The following is a 15,016-nucleotide window of genomic DNA, read 5'->3' on the forward strand; positions in this document are numbered from 1 at the left end:
GTACACCCTGGACAAGTCGCCATCTCACCGCAGTAGGTCTGAAGTTGTTGAAAATATTTTCATGTGTTGAATATAAGAAAAAAAATTATATATATATATATATACTGTATATATATATATATATATATATATATACTGTATATATATATATATATATATATATATATATATATATATATATATACACACACACACATCTTTTTAAAACATTTGTTGAGATTTTTTTACGCATAGTACAATACTCTACACATCAAATGTGTTTCCCCGCACCCAATATATATATATATATATATATATATATATATAATTATTAAGCTTTGTACTTCATTTAAAAAATATATATATAATAGTAATACATTTTTTGTCTCCACCCCACTACAAAACTGTTAATGGTTTTAAAATGATAAAGTTTTAATAGAAAGAAAGTGGAAAAAAGTATTGAATTAACTAATTTTTTTATTTTTTTTTAGAAAGAGACTGTTTTAAAACCTAAGGATAAAAAGTCATTAAAAAAAATCTAATTTCCTCCGGAAATGGTAATGCATCAAAATCAATGTTGTTAATAATTATACGTTAAAATCATCCATCCATCCATCCATTTTCTACCGCTTATTCCTCAATAATATCTATATTATCGACCAAGTCAAGACCGTAATCGCCTCATCCCAATTTTTCAACTTTTGCGCTACATTTCTTTTTGTCACTAGCACATTGACACATTACTGAGCGTCAACAAATAACCAAATGACAAAAGGTGTGAATGAATGACGGGTTCACACTTATCTGTTAAGCACTTTTTAGTGTTTAGAAAAGTGCCATATAAATCTAATCCATTATTATTATTATTATTATTATTATTATACCAGCTAACAGGACTCTACTGAGTAACTAAGCATTTGGCAAGGATTTGTGTTACTTTTCATGGTCATTTTAGGCAACAAAATCTATTTGATAATGTTTCAATTCATCTTTTAAATCCATTTGATTAAATATGGAACCAGATTAAATTGGCATGATGAAAACAAGCCCGCTGATGTGTGCTGATCACCAAAGGATGTGTCAAGAGGTCTCAGAAGATAGCTGAGAAAGAGATTGTTGTATCAGCGTAACCCTTTGACACCTCGTCAATCATTCACTTGTTGCGTGTGTATCATTAAAATCCCAGCGCGCACCTCAACTTAAATGATATTTCACCTGCTGCATGGCAAACTCAGATACTTGATGATGTTGAACATGGCAGGAAAAACGTCTTTGCGTTTGTTGTTGGCTCTTTACCTGCTGTGTGACACCACACTCTGCACGGTGAGACTAGTCTATCATTTATTTCATCTGATCGCATTTATTTATTTGTATGTTTTTTCTCTCTTTGGTGCAGCCCACACACATATTACAAGGTAGGTGACGGCAATATGATACTGTACGTAACATATATACAGTAATACTTTTATTCTATAACAGACTTTGACGTGGACGATGGAAGAGATAGGGACATTTTTGAAATCAATGAAGGTACACAAGAACAGAGTGTGATAATAATAATAATCCTTGAATTTGCTGAATTTCAAATGTGATTTGTTATGCTTGGATTTAACAGAAGCAGGATTAAATCTGGTGGAAGGAGACATTGTGCTTGACGATGTAAGTCGTACTCTTTTAATCAAAGTATTATTTATATACAGCACAGACCAAAAGTTAGGACACACCTTCTCATTTCGATGCATTTTTTTTAATGTACATGACTATTTACATTGTAGTTTGTCACTGAAGGCATCAAAACTATGAATGAACACATGTGGAGTTATGTACTTAATAAAAAAAGTGAAAAAAATGAAAACATGTTATCTATTCTAGTTTCTTCAAAAGAGTCTTCCTTTGCTCTGATGACTGCTTTGCACACTCTTGGCATTCTTTCGATGAGCTTCAAGCACACCTGTGAAGTGAAAACCATTTCAGGTGACTACCTCTTGAAGCTCATAAAGAGAATGCCAAGAATGTGCAAAGCAGTAATCAGAGCAAAGGGTGGCTATTTTTAAGAAACCAGAATATAAAACATGTTTTCAGTTATTTTACCATTTTTGTTAAGTACATAACTCCACATGAGTTCATTCATAGTTTTGATGCCTTCAGTGACAATCTACAATGTAAATAGTCATGAAAATAAAGAAAACACGTTGAATGAGAAGGTGTGTCCAAACTTTTGGCCTGAACTGTAAATTTTTATAATTTCTTTGTTGTGTTTTTGGAATGTGCAGAAACAGTCAAGAAACTCCATCATAGGTGATGAGTACAGGTGGCCTCTGACCATTCCATACTACATGGAGGACGACCTCGGTGAGTCGTGCGTGAAGTTAAGCTGCCAAATGTCTATTTTTATATATGTTTAGTGTTATATAGCAGTGGTCCTCAACCTTTTTTTTATCCGCGGACCGGTCAACGCTTCATAATTTGTCCCGCAGGGGGGTGTCCTTTTTTTTTTCTTCTTTGTCATGAAAAAGGGACGTTTTTGTCATGAAAAAGGGAGGTTTTTGTGGTTGGTGCACTAATTGTAAGTGTATATTGTGTTTTTTATGTTGATTTAATTAAAAAAAAAATATATACATTTATTTTTATTTTTTATAAAAAAATTCTTCTGCGGCCCGGTACCAATCGGGCCACGGCCCGGTACCGGGCCAGGGCCCGGTGGGTGGGGACCACTGTTATATAGTAAATGCATCATTGTAGTGGTGCATGCCAGGTGTTCCTGATATTTTGACTTTATCTTCTAGCTCGGTGCTTTTCAAACTTTTTACCGCCAAGTACCACCTCAGAAAAAACACGTACTGTATCTCCGAGAATCACAATAATGACCAACATTCAAATACAGCAGCGTAGTAGGCCAAATTATTCATTAAAAACAAGGTTATCTCACAAGCAACATTACACACAGTTTGAACAGTAACCAACATGTCCGACTATAGGAAAATACAACACTGTACTTGAATTAATGATTCTATGGCGTACCACACTTTTTCAGCAGGCGAGCTACTTTTCTAATGACCAAGTCGAGGTGATCTACCTCATCTTCATATATATATATATATATATATATATATATATATATATATATACATATACATATATATATATATACATACATACTTACATAATCTCCTGATGATTGAGGGAACCCCTCATGAAACAGTTCTGTAGAGATGAAGTAGTCTTGTGATTTTTCCCACACCTACATATTGCGTTCTACCACGGTATCGAGCACTATTCTCTGGATAATCCAATCAAGACATACATACATATATATACATACATACACACACACATTAATATATATACACATATATATATATATATATATATATATATATACATATGTAATATATATATATATATATATACATATATAATATATATATATATAAAATACTATGTTTACAATTTCTATACAACAAAAATACAAGCATGTTTAACACAGATTCCTTTCTTTCATGAAGACAAGAATACGAGTTGTTGTATTAGCTGATTCTGATGACTTGCATTATTTGGAATCAGACAAAATTCACAGTAGTAGAGATGTCCGATAATGGATTTTTTGCGGATATCCGATATTCCGATATTGTCCAACTCTTAATTACAGTTACCGATATCAACCGATACCGATTTATACAGTCGTGGAATTAAGACATTATTATGTGTAATTTTGTTGCGTTGCTCCGCTGGATGCACTAAACAACGTAACAAGGTTTTCCAAAATAAACCAACTCAAGATATGGAAAAAAATGCCAACATGGCACTGCCATATTTATTATTGAAGTCACAAAGTGTTTTTTTTTTAAATGCTTCAAAACAGCAGCTTCGAATTTTGGACTTGCTCTCCCTGAAAGAGCATGAGGAGGTTGAGGTAGGCGGCATTGGGGGGCTTATATATTGTAGCATCCCGGAAAAGTTATTGCTGCAAGGGGGTCTGGGTATTTGTTGTGTTGTGTTTAAGTTGTGTTACGATGCAGATGTTTTCCCGAAATGTGTTTGTCATTCTTGTTTGGTGTGGGTTCACAGTATGGCCCATATTTGTAACAGTGTTAAAGTTGTTTATACAGCCACCCTCAGTGTGACCTGTACGGCTGTTGACCAAGTATGCCTTGCATTTACGTGTGTGAAAAGCCGTAGATATTATGTGACTAGGCCTGCACACACAGGCAGTGCCTTTAAGGTTTATTGGCACTCTGAACTTTTCCCTACGTCTGTGTACACAGCGGGGTTTCAAAAAGTCCTGATTTTTACTTTTTGACACCGATACGGCCAATTTCCGATATTACATTTTAAATCATTTATCGGCCGATAATATCGGCAGTCCAATATTGTCGGACATCCCTACACAGTAGTGCTGATAACTTCCACATTTTCGAACTTACATTGTGGAAGAGAAAAAAAAAGTCCTCCTTGCTGTCCAATACCACATGAAAGTTGTTGGTTTTTGGCATCTTATTCGCCCAGCTTCAATATTCGTTTTGATACACTTTACAATAAATAAATTGACGGCAAACTCCGTAGCTCACTAGCTTGTGTGTATTAGTTTTCTGAGACTCTTATTTTGTTAGCGCAGGCAGGACAGCGCACAAGACAGGAAATGTGCAGCTTTTTAGGTTTTTGACGGATGGTATGGCGGGAGAGTCTGTCAAACTAAAAAGTATTTCTCCCCATCCTGTCGGTCATTTTTTCTTAATACTGAGTTTGCAGCAGCCAACGCCATTTCACAAGATCCTCGGGTGGTGAGAATGTCAATCAATTGACGAAAGTGAAGCTCAATGATCGCTAATGATTAGGGTTATTTTTTTAATGCCTGACAAGCGATCGACTGACACACCCTCCGCCATCGACGTATTGGGCATGTCTGCACTCAATGGAACGTACCGCTAATGGTGCATGTACCACAGTTTGACAATGACTGATCCAGCTCAAAATAAATATGAGATATGACACACTGTTTTTCTATGGACTTCACGACTCTTGTATTATTTTAGCAGGTATACCTAACGTATTGGTCTATTTTTACGATAAATTGTTACCGTTTTCATTTTTAGCACTTCTTTTTCCCTGCAGAGATCAACGCTAAAGGTGTAATCCTGAAGGCCTTTGAGCAGTACCGTCTCAAGACCTGCATAAATTTCACACCGTGGACAGGAGAAGAGAACTACATCTCCATCTTTAAAGGCAGCGGGTATTGTGATTACTTGGTAATATTGGGATAAGTACTGTGGCTCTGATATCACGTAATATCTCAAAGGTGCTTCTCTTCTGTGGGCAACCGGCGAGTGGGCAAGCAGCGGCTGTCAATTGGCAGCAACTGTGACCGCATCGCCACCATCGAACATGAGTTTCTTCATGCTTTGGGTTTCTGGCACGAGCAGTCCAGGGCAGACCGAGACGATTATGTCACCATTATGTGGGACCACATCTCAGAAGGTATTTTACAGGCAGCGACAGTGTGCATCTTATTTATGGGCTTTTTATTAAAACAGCAGTCATGACCGCATGTGACACTTTGACGATGATAATAATAATCATCACTACTGTACATTGCAGTGATACACTGTGACAGAATACCAATAATGTTGAGTTGTACTGTCAGAAAGACCGACTGCTGCTTTAACCACATGTTCACTACAGCACACCGAAAAAATATAACACTGCAAATTAATTCCAATATTAATATTAAAACTCAATTATTAACAGTTGTCAGTATGATATAATGCGGCTGTTGGAAATATTATTTTGGGACCATATTTATTTTAAAGTTTGAATTACTACAGAGAACTATTTTTTACTGTAAAAAAATTGCTAAATATTAATATTTCTGAATACAATTATATTGATAACAATATATATGTATGTATATATATATTAGGGGTGTGGGAAAAAAATCGATTCGAATACAAATCGAATCGTTTACGTTGTGCGATTCAAAATTGATTCTAATTTTTTTAAAAATCAAATTTTTTTTATTTTAAATATACATATATATACATATATATATATATATATATATATATATATATATATATATATATATATATACATATATATATATATATATATATTAATCAATCCAACAAACCACTACACAGCAATACCATAACAATGTAATCCAATTCCAAAACCAAACCTGACCCAGCAACATTCAGAACTGCAACAAACAGAGCAATTGAGAGGAGACACAAACACGACACAGAACAAACCAAAAGTAATGAAAAAAAAATGAATATTATCAACAACAGTATCAATATTAATTATAATTTCAGCATAGCAGTGATTAAAAATCCCTCATTTACATTATAATTGGACATTTATAAAAGAAAAATAAAAAAAAGAACAATAGTGTCACAGTGGCTTACACTTGCATCGCATCTCATAAGCTTGACAACACACTGTGTCCAATGTTTTCACAAAGATAAAATAAGTCATATTTTTGGTTCGTTTAATAGTTCAAACTAATTTAAATCATTGCAACCAGTTGATAAAACATTGTCCTCTACAATTATAAAAGCTTTTTTTTTTTTTTTTAAATCTACTACTCTGCTAACATGTCAGCAGACTGGGGTAGATCCTGCTGAAATCCTATGTATTGAATGAATACAGAATCGTTTTGAATCGGAAAAATATTGTTTTTGAATCGGGAATCGAATCGAAACGAAAAAATCGATATATTATCGAATCGTGACCCCAAGAATCGATATTGAATCGAATCGTAGGACACCCAAAGATTCACAGCCCTAATATATATATATATATATATATATATATATATATATATATATATATATATATATATATACACAGTGGGGCAAAAAAGTATTTAGTCAGCCACCGATTGTGCAAGTTCTCCCACTTAAAATGATGACAGAGGTCTGTAATTTTCATCATAGGTACACTTCAACTGTGAGACACAGAATGTGAAACCAAAATCCAGGAATTCCCATTGTAGGAATTTTAAAGAATTTATTTGTAAATTATGGTGGAAAATAAGTATTTGGTCAACCATTCAAAGCTCTCACTGATGGAAGGAGGTTTTGGCTCAAAATCTCACGATACATGGCCCCATTCATTCTTTCCTTAACATGGATCAATCCTCCTGTCCCCTTAGCAGAAAAACAGCCCCAAAGCACGATGTTTCCACCCACATGCTTCACAGTAGGATGGTGTTCTTGGGATGCAACTCAGTATTATCCTTCCTCTAAACACGAGGAGTTGAGTTTATACCAAAATGGATACATGGATGATACAGCAGAGGATTGGGAGAATGTCATGTGGTCAGATGAAACCAAAATAGAACTTTTTGGTGCAAACTCAACTCGTCTTGTTTGGCGCCCTCTACCACCAGGAGGCGGGAGTCATTTGATGACTCATATTTGACAAACACAGCTACGGTATATTAATAAAACATAGTTGCTTACTGTTCTTTTTAGCATACTGGTATTCAATAGCTTGGACCTTACATCTACTGTATAGCTCTTAATCTTCTTCCCTTTATGCGATTTCTATATATATATATATATATATATATATATATATATATATACCATATTTTTCGGAGTATAAGTCGCACCTGCCGAAAATGCATAATAAAGAAGGAAAAAAACATATACAAGTCGCACTGGAGTATAAGTCGCATTTTTATTATAAGTCGCAAATTTATCTGATAAAACCCCACACCAAGAATAGACATTTGAAAGGCACTTTTAAATAAATAAAGAATAATGAACAACAGGCTGAATAAGTGTACGTTATATGACGCATAAATAACCAACTGAGAAGGTGCCTGGTATGTTAACGTAACATATTATGGTAAGAGTCATTCAAATAACTATAACATATAGAACATGCTATACGTTTACCAAACAATCTGTCACTCCTAATTGCTAAATCCCATGAAATCTTATACGTCTAGTCTCTTACGTGAATGAGCTAAATAATATTATTTGATATTTTACGATAATGTTTTAATAATTTCACACATAAGTCGCTCCTGAGTATAAATCGCACCCCCGGCCAAACTATGAAAAAAACTGTGATTTATAGTCCGAAAAATACGGTATATTAGATTTTAGATTATTTGGTCCCCGTTGGGGAAATTCATTTTCACTGCCGTTCATTTAAACAATACAGAGTACACATCACGAACAAAAAGACGTCATACATGACCAATACATTTACAGGCTTGTCAGACAGGTCGGCCAGGCCTGCTGTTTCGGGTGGCTATAGCTACAGGGATAAGGCTTTTCCCAAGGCGGGCCCTCCGGGATTTGATGGTTCTGTACCTGTGCCCTGAAGGTAGTGGGATTATGTATTGGTGTAGTGGGTGAGTATATCCTGGACTTTCGTGTTTGCCAGTCGAATGATGGACCTATGGTTTAGATCTGAAATGTTGGGTGTAGGTATGCCGATGATTTCAGCTGCTATGTTTGAAATGCCTGTGAGTTGGTAACAGAAAGCATAGTGAACTAACATCTGGAACAGTACACAAGGATGGGTTGAACAATGTTTTGGTAAAGTAATAACAGGAGGTGAGGTGCAACGTATAGTCCTTTAAGTTTACGGATGGCTGACAGTCTTGTTGACTTCTTTTTTGAATGTCCGTGGTGTGCTGATCAAAGGTGAGTTTATTGTCCAAGGTTACGCCAGGTATTTAATGGTTTGTGTGTTTATGATGGGGTGCTGAGGTGAGGGGGGGTTGAACCATATTTCTTATATTTTATGGACATTGATTTCCAGATAACTGGCTGTGCATGATTCTGTGAAATGTTTGACTGTTATAATAGTCCAGGATGGATTGACTGTTGGAGAGGAGTGCAAGAATGGCTGTGTCATCTGAGTATATTTTAAGTACGTTATGGTGGGGTGAGATGTTACGACAGTCATTGGTGTAGAGTGTGTAGAGGAAAGGGCTCAACACACATCCCTACACGGTGTTTGATGGTAAGCATCGGGGATGTGTTTGAGCCCACCCTTACTGCTTGCAGTCGGTCGGTGAGGAAGTTGTGGGAGGAGGTGGACCAGCTGAGGGGGGATGTTGAGATGGTGTAGTTTCCGGAACAGTAGATGCTTCTGTAGGGAGTTGAAGCTGGAGCTGACGTCCCCAAAGAGGATCCTGGCAAAGTTGCCTGGGGAGTCCAGATGCTGGAAGAGGAGATACAGCAAGCAGGCCACAGTATCCTCTGTGCTCCTCCTGGCCCTGTAGGCAAGTTGGAGGGGGTCCCGGTGTGGGGTTACAACTGGAAGGATGATGTAGAGCAGCAGTTTCTCCAGGCACTTCATAATTATGGATGTGAGGGCTATTGGGCGGTAATGGTTGAGTTCTGTGGGTCTGGATTTCTTGGTACTGGGATGATGGTTGCAGTTTTCCACAGTGTAGGTATTGTTGCAGTCCGGTAGCATTGAGAGAAGAGTGAGTGCAGGATAAGGGAGAGCTCTATGGGACAGTCCCTGATCACCCTGGCTGGAATGCCATCACGCCCTGGTGCTTTGCCGTGCTTGCAGCGGCTCAGCTAACGCCGTACTCCCTCCTCTGTGAAGGGGGCCGGTTACTTGGAGTCTGGTTGTGGGAGGGCTCTCAGCAGGTCCTGACACTCTATTGAGAAGTCCAAATTATCAAAACGGGTAAAAAAATGTGTTCAGGTCTTTACAGAGGGTTTCCGGGTCACTGACAGTGCATGATGTTTTTGGTTGGCATCCTGTCAGGGTTTTCACCTTCTGAAAGGCCTGCTTGGTGTTCATGTTGCTGAATTGGGTTTCTAGTTTGTTTATGTACTTCAGTTTTGCTTTAAATACCTCGTTTTTTAAATTCCTATTTTTTGCCTCGAGGTTGGCATGCATATATATATATATATATATATATATATATATATATATAATATGCAACACTAAATTGGCCCTAGTGTGTGAATGTGGGTGTGAAAGTTGTCCGTCTATGTGTTGGCCCTGCAATGAGGTGGCGACTTATCCAGGGTGTACACCGCCTTCGCCCGTATTGTAGCTGAGATAGGCACCAGCGCTCCCCACGACCCCAACGGGAATAAGCGGTAGTAAATGGATGGCTGGATATACCGTATTTCCTTGAATTGCTGCAGGGTATATAGTATGCGCCTGCCTTGAATTACTGCCGGGTCAAACTAACTTCGCAAAATAATTAGCGCATGCTTAGTATTACCGCCTGGTGAAACTCGTGACACTTCCCCTGTCATCATTTTCAAAATGGAGGAGGCTGATTTCAATACCGGTAATTTGAAATCGCATAAAAGGAAGAAGATTAAGAGTTATTCAGTAGGATTTATGGTCCAAGCTTACATCACACTCAAATTTTTACTGCATCCCTTTGCCAAGTGCCGGAGTGAGAAGAGCTTTTAAATAATTAGCGCATGCTTACTTTTACCGCATGCCTTTGGTAAGCGCAGGAGTGAAAAGAGGTTTTAAATTAATTAGCGTCCCGGCGGCAATTCAAGGAAATACGGTATATATAGGGACGGCGTGGCGCAGTGGGAGAGTGGCCGTGCGCAACCCGAGGGTCACTGGTTCAAATCCCACCTAAAACCAACCTCGTCACGTCCGCTGTGTCCTGAGCAAGACACTTCACCCTTGCTCCTGATGGGTGCTGGTTGTGGAAGTAGTGTCAAAGCGCTTTGAGTACCTTGAAGGTAGAAAAGCGCTATGCAAGTACAACCCATTTATCATTTATATATTAGGGGTGTCAAAAAAACGTTTTAAATTTAATTAAAGACAATTTTGAAATGTAACTGTTTGTGTGTGTGTATATATATATATATAAAATATATATATATGCATAAATATATATGTATGTATATACATTCTTATGGATATGTACAGTATGTATATATGTATATACATACATATGTATGTATGAATGTGTATGTATATATATATATATATATATATATATATATATATATATATATATATATATATATACAAATAGTTTTTTAAGTAATATAGAAATTGATCTGTGCTGTCTATCTAATGGAAGTATGTAGTTAATCATAAAACTGGCATCTGATGTTATGAAAAAAGTATTGATATTGTGTTGACAATTGATATTCTGAATTGAATTGTTACCCCCATGAATCAAATTCAATCATGTGGTGCCAAAAGATTACACACATATATATACATATATATATATATATATATATATACATATACATACACACACACATACTGTATATATATATCCATCCATCCATTTCCTACCGCTTATTATACATACATATATATATACACATATATACTGCATATATATATATATATATATATATACAGTAAAACAAATTATATATTAAAATATATACCAGTATATCTAAATATATCTTTGAAATTATAACTAAAATGTATTTACATTTATATTCTAAATGTATATTCAATTTATATAACACAACTGTACAGTGAAAAGTGCTATTTATTATTATTATTACTTATATATTTTCTTAAGTGTAGTACAAATATCATTATGTTCAAGCCTGTTTGAGAATCGTATCTGTATGTAAAATCAATAAGTAATAATCATAATTATTATTACTCCTAAAATACATAAATAAAGTACTATCTGTCTATCTATCTAATTAAATAAATATTGAATAACAAACATACTGCAAACTCAACAATACCTTTCGGAGAGCATCAATCACACTTATTTCCATAAGAAGTGAATTTGCAACAATTAGCAAACAAGTCACACACAGTTATGGGGGGGCAAGTACTTCTTTTAGTGCTGGGGTGATAAAGAAGCTGATAAGCATAATCGTTGTTTGATATATACACTCGCCCACCCTCACCCAATCATCTGCAGAGAGAACTTTGATATGTCATTAATTGTTTTAATCTGGTATGGTAGTCAATCACATAAACAATAAAATACCTTTTGGTGCAAGGCAAGGACCACAACTTTAAGACCTACAACGACACCACCTCCAGCTCGCTAGGCGTCCCTTATGACTATGGCTCCATGATGCACTACAGCAAGACGGCCTTCAGGAACGGCAGCGAGCCCACCATCGTCACCAAGATCGCCGCCTTCAGCGACGTCATCGGCCAGAGGATGGAGTTCAGCGACAACGACTTGCTGAAGCTGAGCCGCCTCTACAACTGCAGTGAGTCATTGTTTTATTGCCTTGTTATTCAGTTTGTTATTAGACAATGGCAGCATAAACATTTACCTGGGTGCATATTAAACATTTTTTATAGCAGTTCAAAGGCAACTTGTCTTCCAGCTCAGGGATCCACTTTCCTGGACTCATGTGACTTTGAACGCGAGAACATCTGCGGGATGATCCAAGGACCGGGGGACTCGGCCGACTGGTACAGGGTGTCCAAAGCGGCAGGCGGGCCCAACACAGACTACTCTAACTTGGGCAAATGCTCTGGTGAGGGATCATAAACTCACATGACACTTGATTAGGTACACATGTACAGTCTAATGCAGCGGTGTCCAAATTTTGCAAATGGACGACTCCGGACAGGACTTGCAGGTAGGAGCATGGTTTATTCTTCAAAAATCAACGAAGCACCAAAACAGACAAACAAGACTTAGGAAGAAAGTGCCAATCGCACTGGACGCTAGTTCAGCATGAGAGCAGCGTGAAGCAAAACAAAGAAGCCAGGACGAGAGATCAAAAAAAGCAGGCTTAAATAGTGTCTCTGATTGTAAACAGGTGAGTGTCCCAAACACAAGAGGTAGGTAAAAATAATATGTAACCATGGTAACAAACTCAGGAGGTGCACAAACAGGAACTGAAGGAGTCCAAAACTAACCGAAAATACAAAACCTGATCCGGACCACGGATCATGACATGTACTGTACGTATGTGTGTGTGTGTGTGTGTGTGTGTGTATGTATATACATATATATATATATATATATATATATATATATATATATATATATATATATATATATATATATACACACATACACTTGCAAAGAGCATAACGTCATGGCTGTCTTGAGTTTCCAATACTTTCTACAACTTATTTTTTTGTGATAGAGTGATTGGAGCACATACTTGTTGGTCACAAAAAACATTTATGAAGTTTGGTTCTTTTATGAATTTATCATCCTGAAAATGTGACCAATTCTGCTGGTTAAAAAGTATACATGGCAAGTTTCACTGCAAGCTTGGTAGCCATTCACAAGATGCTGGAAAGCTTCAGGTTGAATTTTTTAACCACTCCTCTTGACAAAATTAGTGCAGTTTAGCTAAATGTGTGTTTTTTTTACATGGACTTGTTTCTTCAGCATTGTCCACATGTTTAAGTCAGGACTTTGGGAAGGCCATTCTAAAACCTTTACTATAGCCTGATTTAGCCATTCCTTTACCACTTTTGACTTGTGTTTGGGGTCATTGTCCTGTTGGAACACCCAATTTTAGGTTGTTCTGAAGAATTTGGAGGGAATCCTCATTTTTAATTTTGTATTAAACACTATTTTTTAAACAAATGCTGTAATAGTGCCACAGTCTGTCTACGATTAATTAATATGCACCATTTGTTGGCTTGAACAGATGTGTATGTTTTTAGGTTCTGGCTATTTCATGCACTTCACCACAAACCCGTTGAATGCTGACCACACGGCCAACCTTGAGAGTAGAATGCTGTACCCCAAAAGAGGCTACCAATGTCTGCAATTCTTCTTCTACAACAGCGGCGGCCCCAACGACACACTGAGCGTCTTTGTGCGCGAGTATGACAGCACAAACCCTGCTGGGAAATTGCGCCTCATCACTACTATTGATGGTCGGTATCACTCAAGTGTTCCTTGAAGGGTTGTCTCGATACCAATATTTTGGTACCGGTACCAAAATGTATTTCGATACTTTTTATATAAAGGGGACCACAAAAAATGGCACAATTTGCTTACTTTTGACAAAAATTCTTAGGGTACATTTAACATCTGTTTGTTAGCTTTTAGTAGGAAGTAAACAAACAAAGACTCCTAATTAGTTTGCTGATGTATGCAGTAACATATTGTGTCATTTATCATTTTCTTATCATGTCAAAATGATAAAGGACAAGCTGTAACAATTGATTATTAATCTACTTGTTCATTTACTGTTAATATCTGCTTACTTTCTCTTTTAACATGTTCTATCTACACTTCTGTTAAAATGTAATAATCACTTATTCTTCTGTTTGGATACTTTACATTAGTTTTGGATGATACCACAAATTTAGGTATCGATCCAGATACCAAGTAGTTACAGGATCATACATTGGTCATAGTTTAAGTTCTCCTGTGTCCAGGGACGAATTTCCTGAGTTTATGAATATGATATGAATTTAAAAAATGAAAAAGAAAATACATTTGTGACAACATTTTTTTTAATGTAATCATTCTAGTATCAACAATGTATACTCTTGTAATTGGTATCATTACAGTGGATGTCAGGTGGGGATCCACCCATGGCTTTTGTTTACATTGTGACGCCGGTGAGCTATTGTATCCTCCTACGGTGTGTAGTGAAGCATGTTTAGCTATTCCTCGTCCTGCAGGGATGACACTTGTAAGAAACTTACTTTATTTGTCGTCATGGAGGCAAGGATTAGTGACTTAGAAGTAGCTAAAACACTGCCGATGGCGGATGGACGTTAGTCGCTAACTAGCTAGCCATGTCTTAAAGCACCTCTTCCTGAGGGCGTTTCTGTGTTATAACTTCACCTTTAGCGTTAGTTTTTAAGCCAAAATGTGTCCGTTCTCCCTTTTCTGTCTAGACACTGTGTCTGCTTCTAAGTACTCTGTGAATGTGCGCTGCCGAACATGCTCCTCTGCTCATAAAATCAGCAATGTCACGACGACCCGTCGTCATGTCTGTAAAAAAAAAAAATACGGCGAACCGGTACTATTCATACAGAGTATAGTACCGTTTTTGATTCATTAGTACCTCGATATTATATTAGTACCGGTATACCGTACAACCCTAGTTATTTGTTGTCCACATGCTTATCGATAAACTGTTTTTCACGT

At 36.8% G+C, this 15,016-nt stretch overlaps 1 protein-coding gene across 1 annotated transcript in view; it reads left to right on the forward strand.

Annotated features, from left to right (window-relative positions):
* The first annotated feature begins 1,233 nt into the window (after positions 1-1,233).
* mep1bb (meprin A subunit beta b) overlaps positions 1,234-15,016 on the forward strand; it is a 30,720-nt gene continuing 16,937 nt past the window's right edge. The window contains exons 1-10 of the mRNA XM_061921123.1: positions 1,234-1,302; positions 1,376-1,394; positions 1,459-1,509; positions 1,595-1,638; positions 2,253-2,331; positions 5,092-5,209; positions 5,276-5,454; positions 11,928-12,146; positions 12,267-12,419; positions 13,573-13,788. Of these exons, the coding sequence (XP_061777107.1) occupies positions 1,234-1,302; positions 1,376-1,394; positions 1,459-1,509; positions 1,595-1,638; positions 2,253-2,331; positions 5,092-5,209; positions 5,276-5,454; positions 11,928-12,146; positions 12,267-12,419; positions 13,573-13,788 (1,147 nt within the window). The remainder of the gene's footprint in view (positions 1,303-1,375; positions 1,395-1,458; positions 1,510-1,594; positions 1,639-2,252; positions 2,332-5,091; positions 5,210-5,275; positions 5,455-11,927; positions 12,147-12,266; positions 12,420-13,572; positions 13,789-15,016) is intronic.

Source organism: Nerophis ophidion, linkage group LG14 (assembly GCF_033978795.1).
Source record: "Nerophis ophidion isolate RoL-2023_Sa linkage group LG14, RoL_Noph_v1.0, whole genome shotgun sequence".
NCBI lineage: Eukaryota > Metazoa > Chordata > Actinopteri > Syngnathiformes > Syngnathidae > Nerophis > Nerophis ophidion.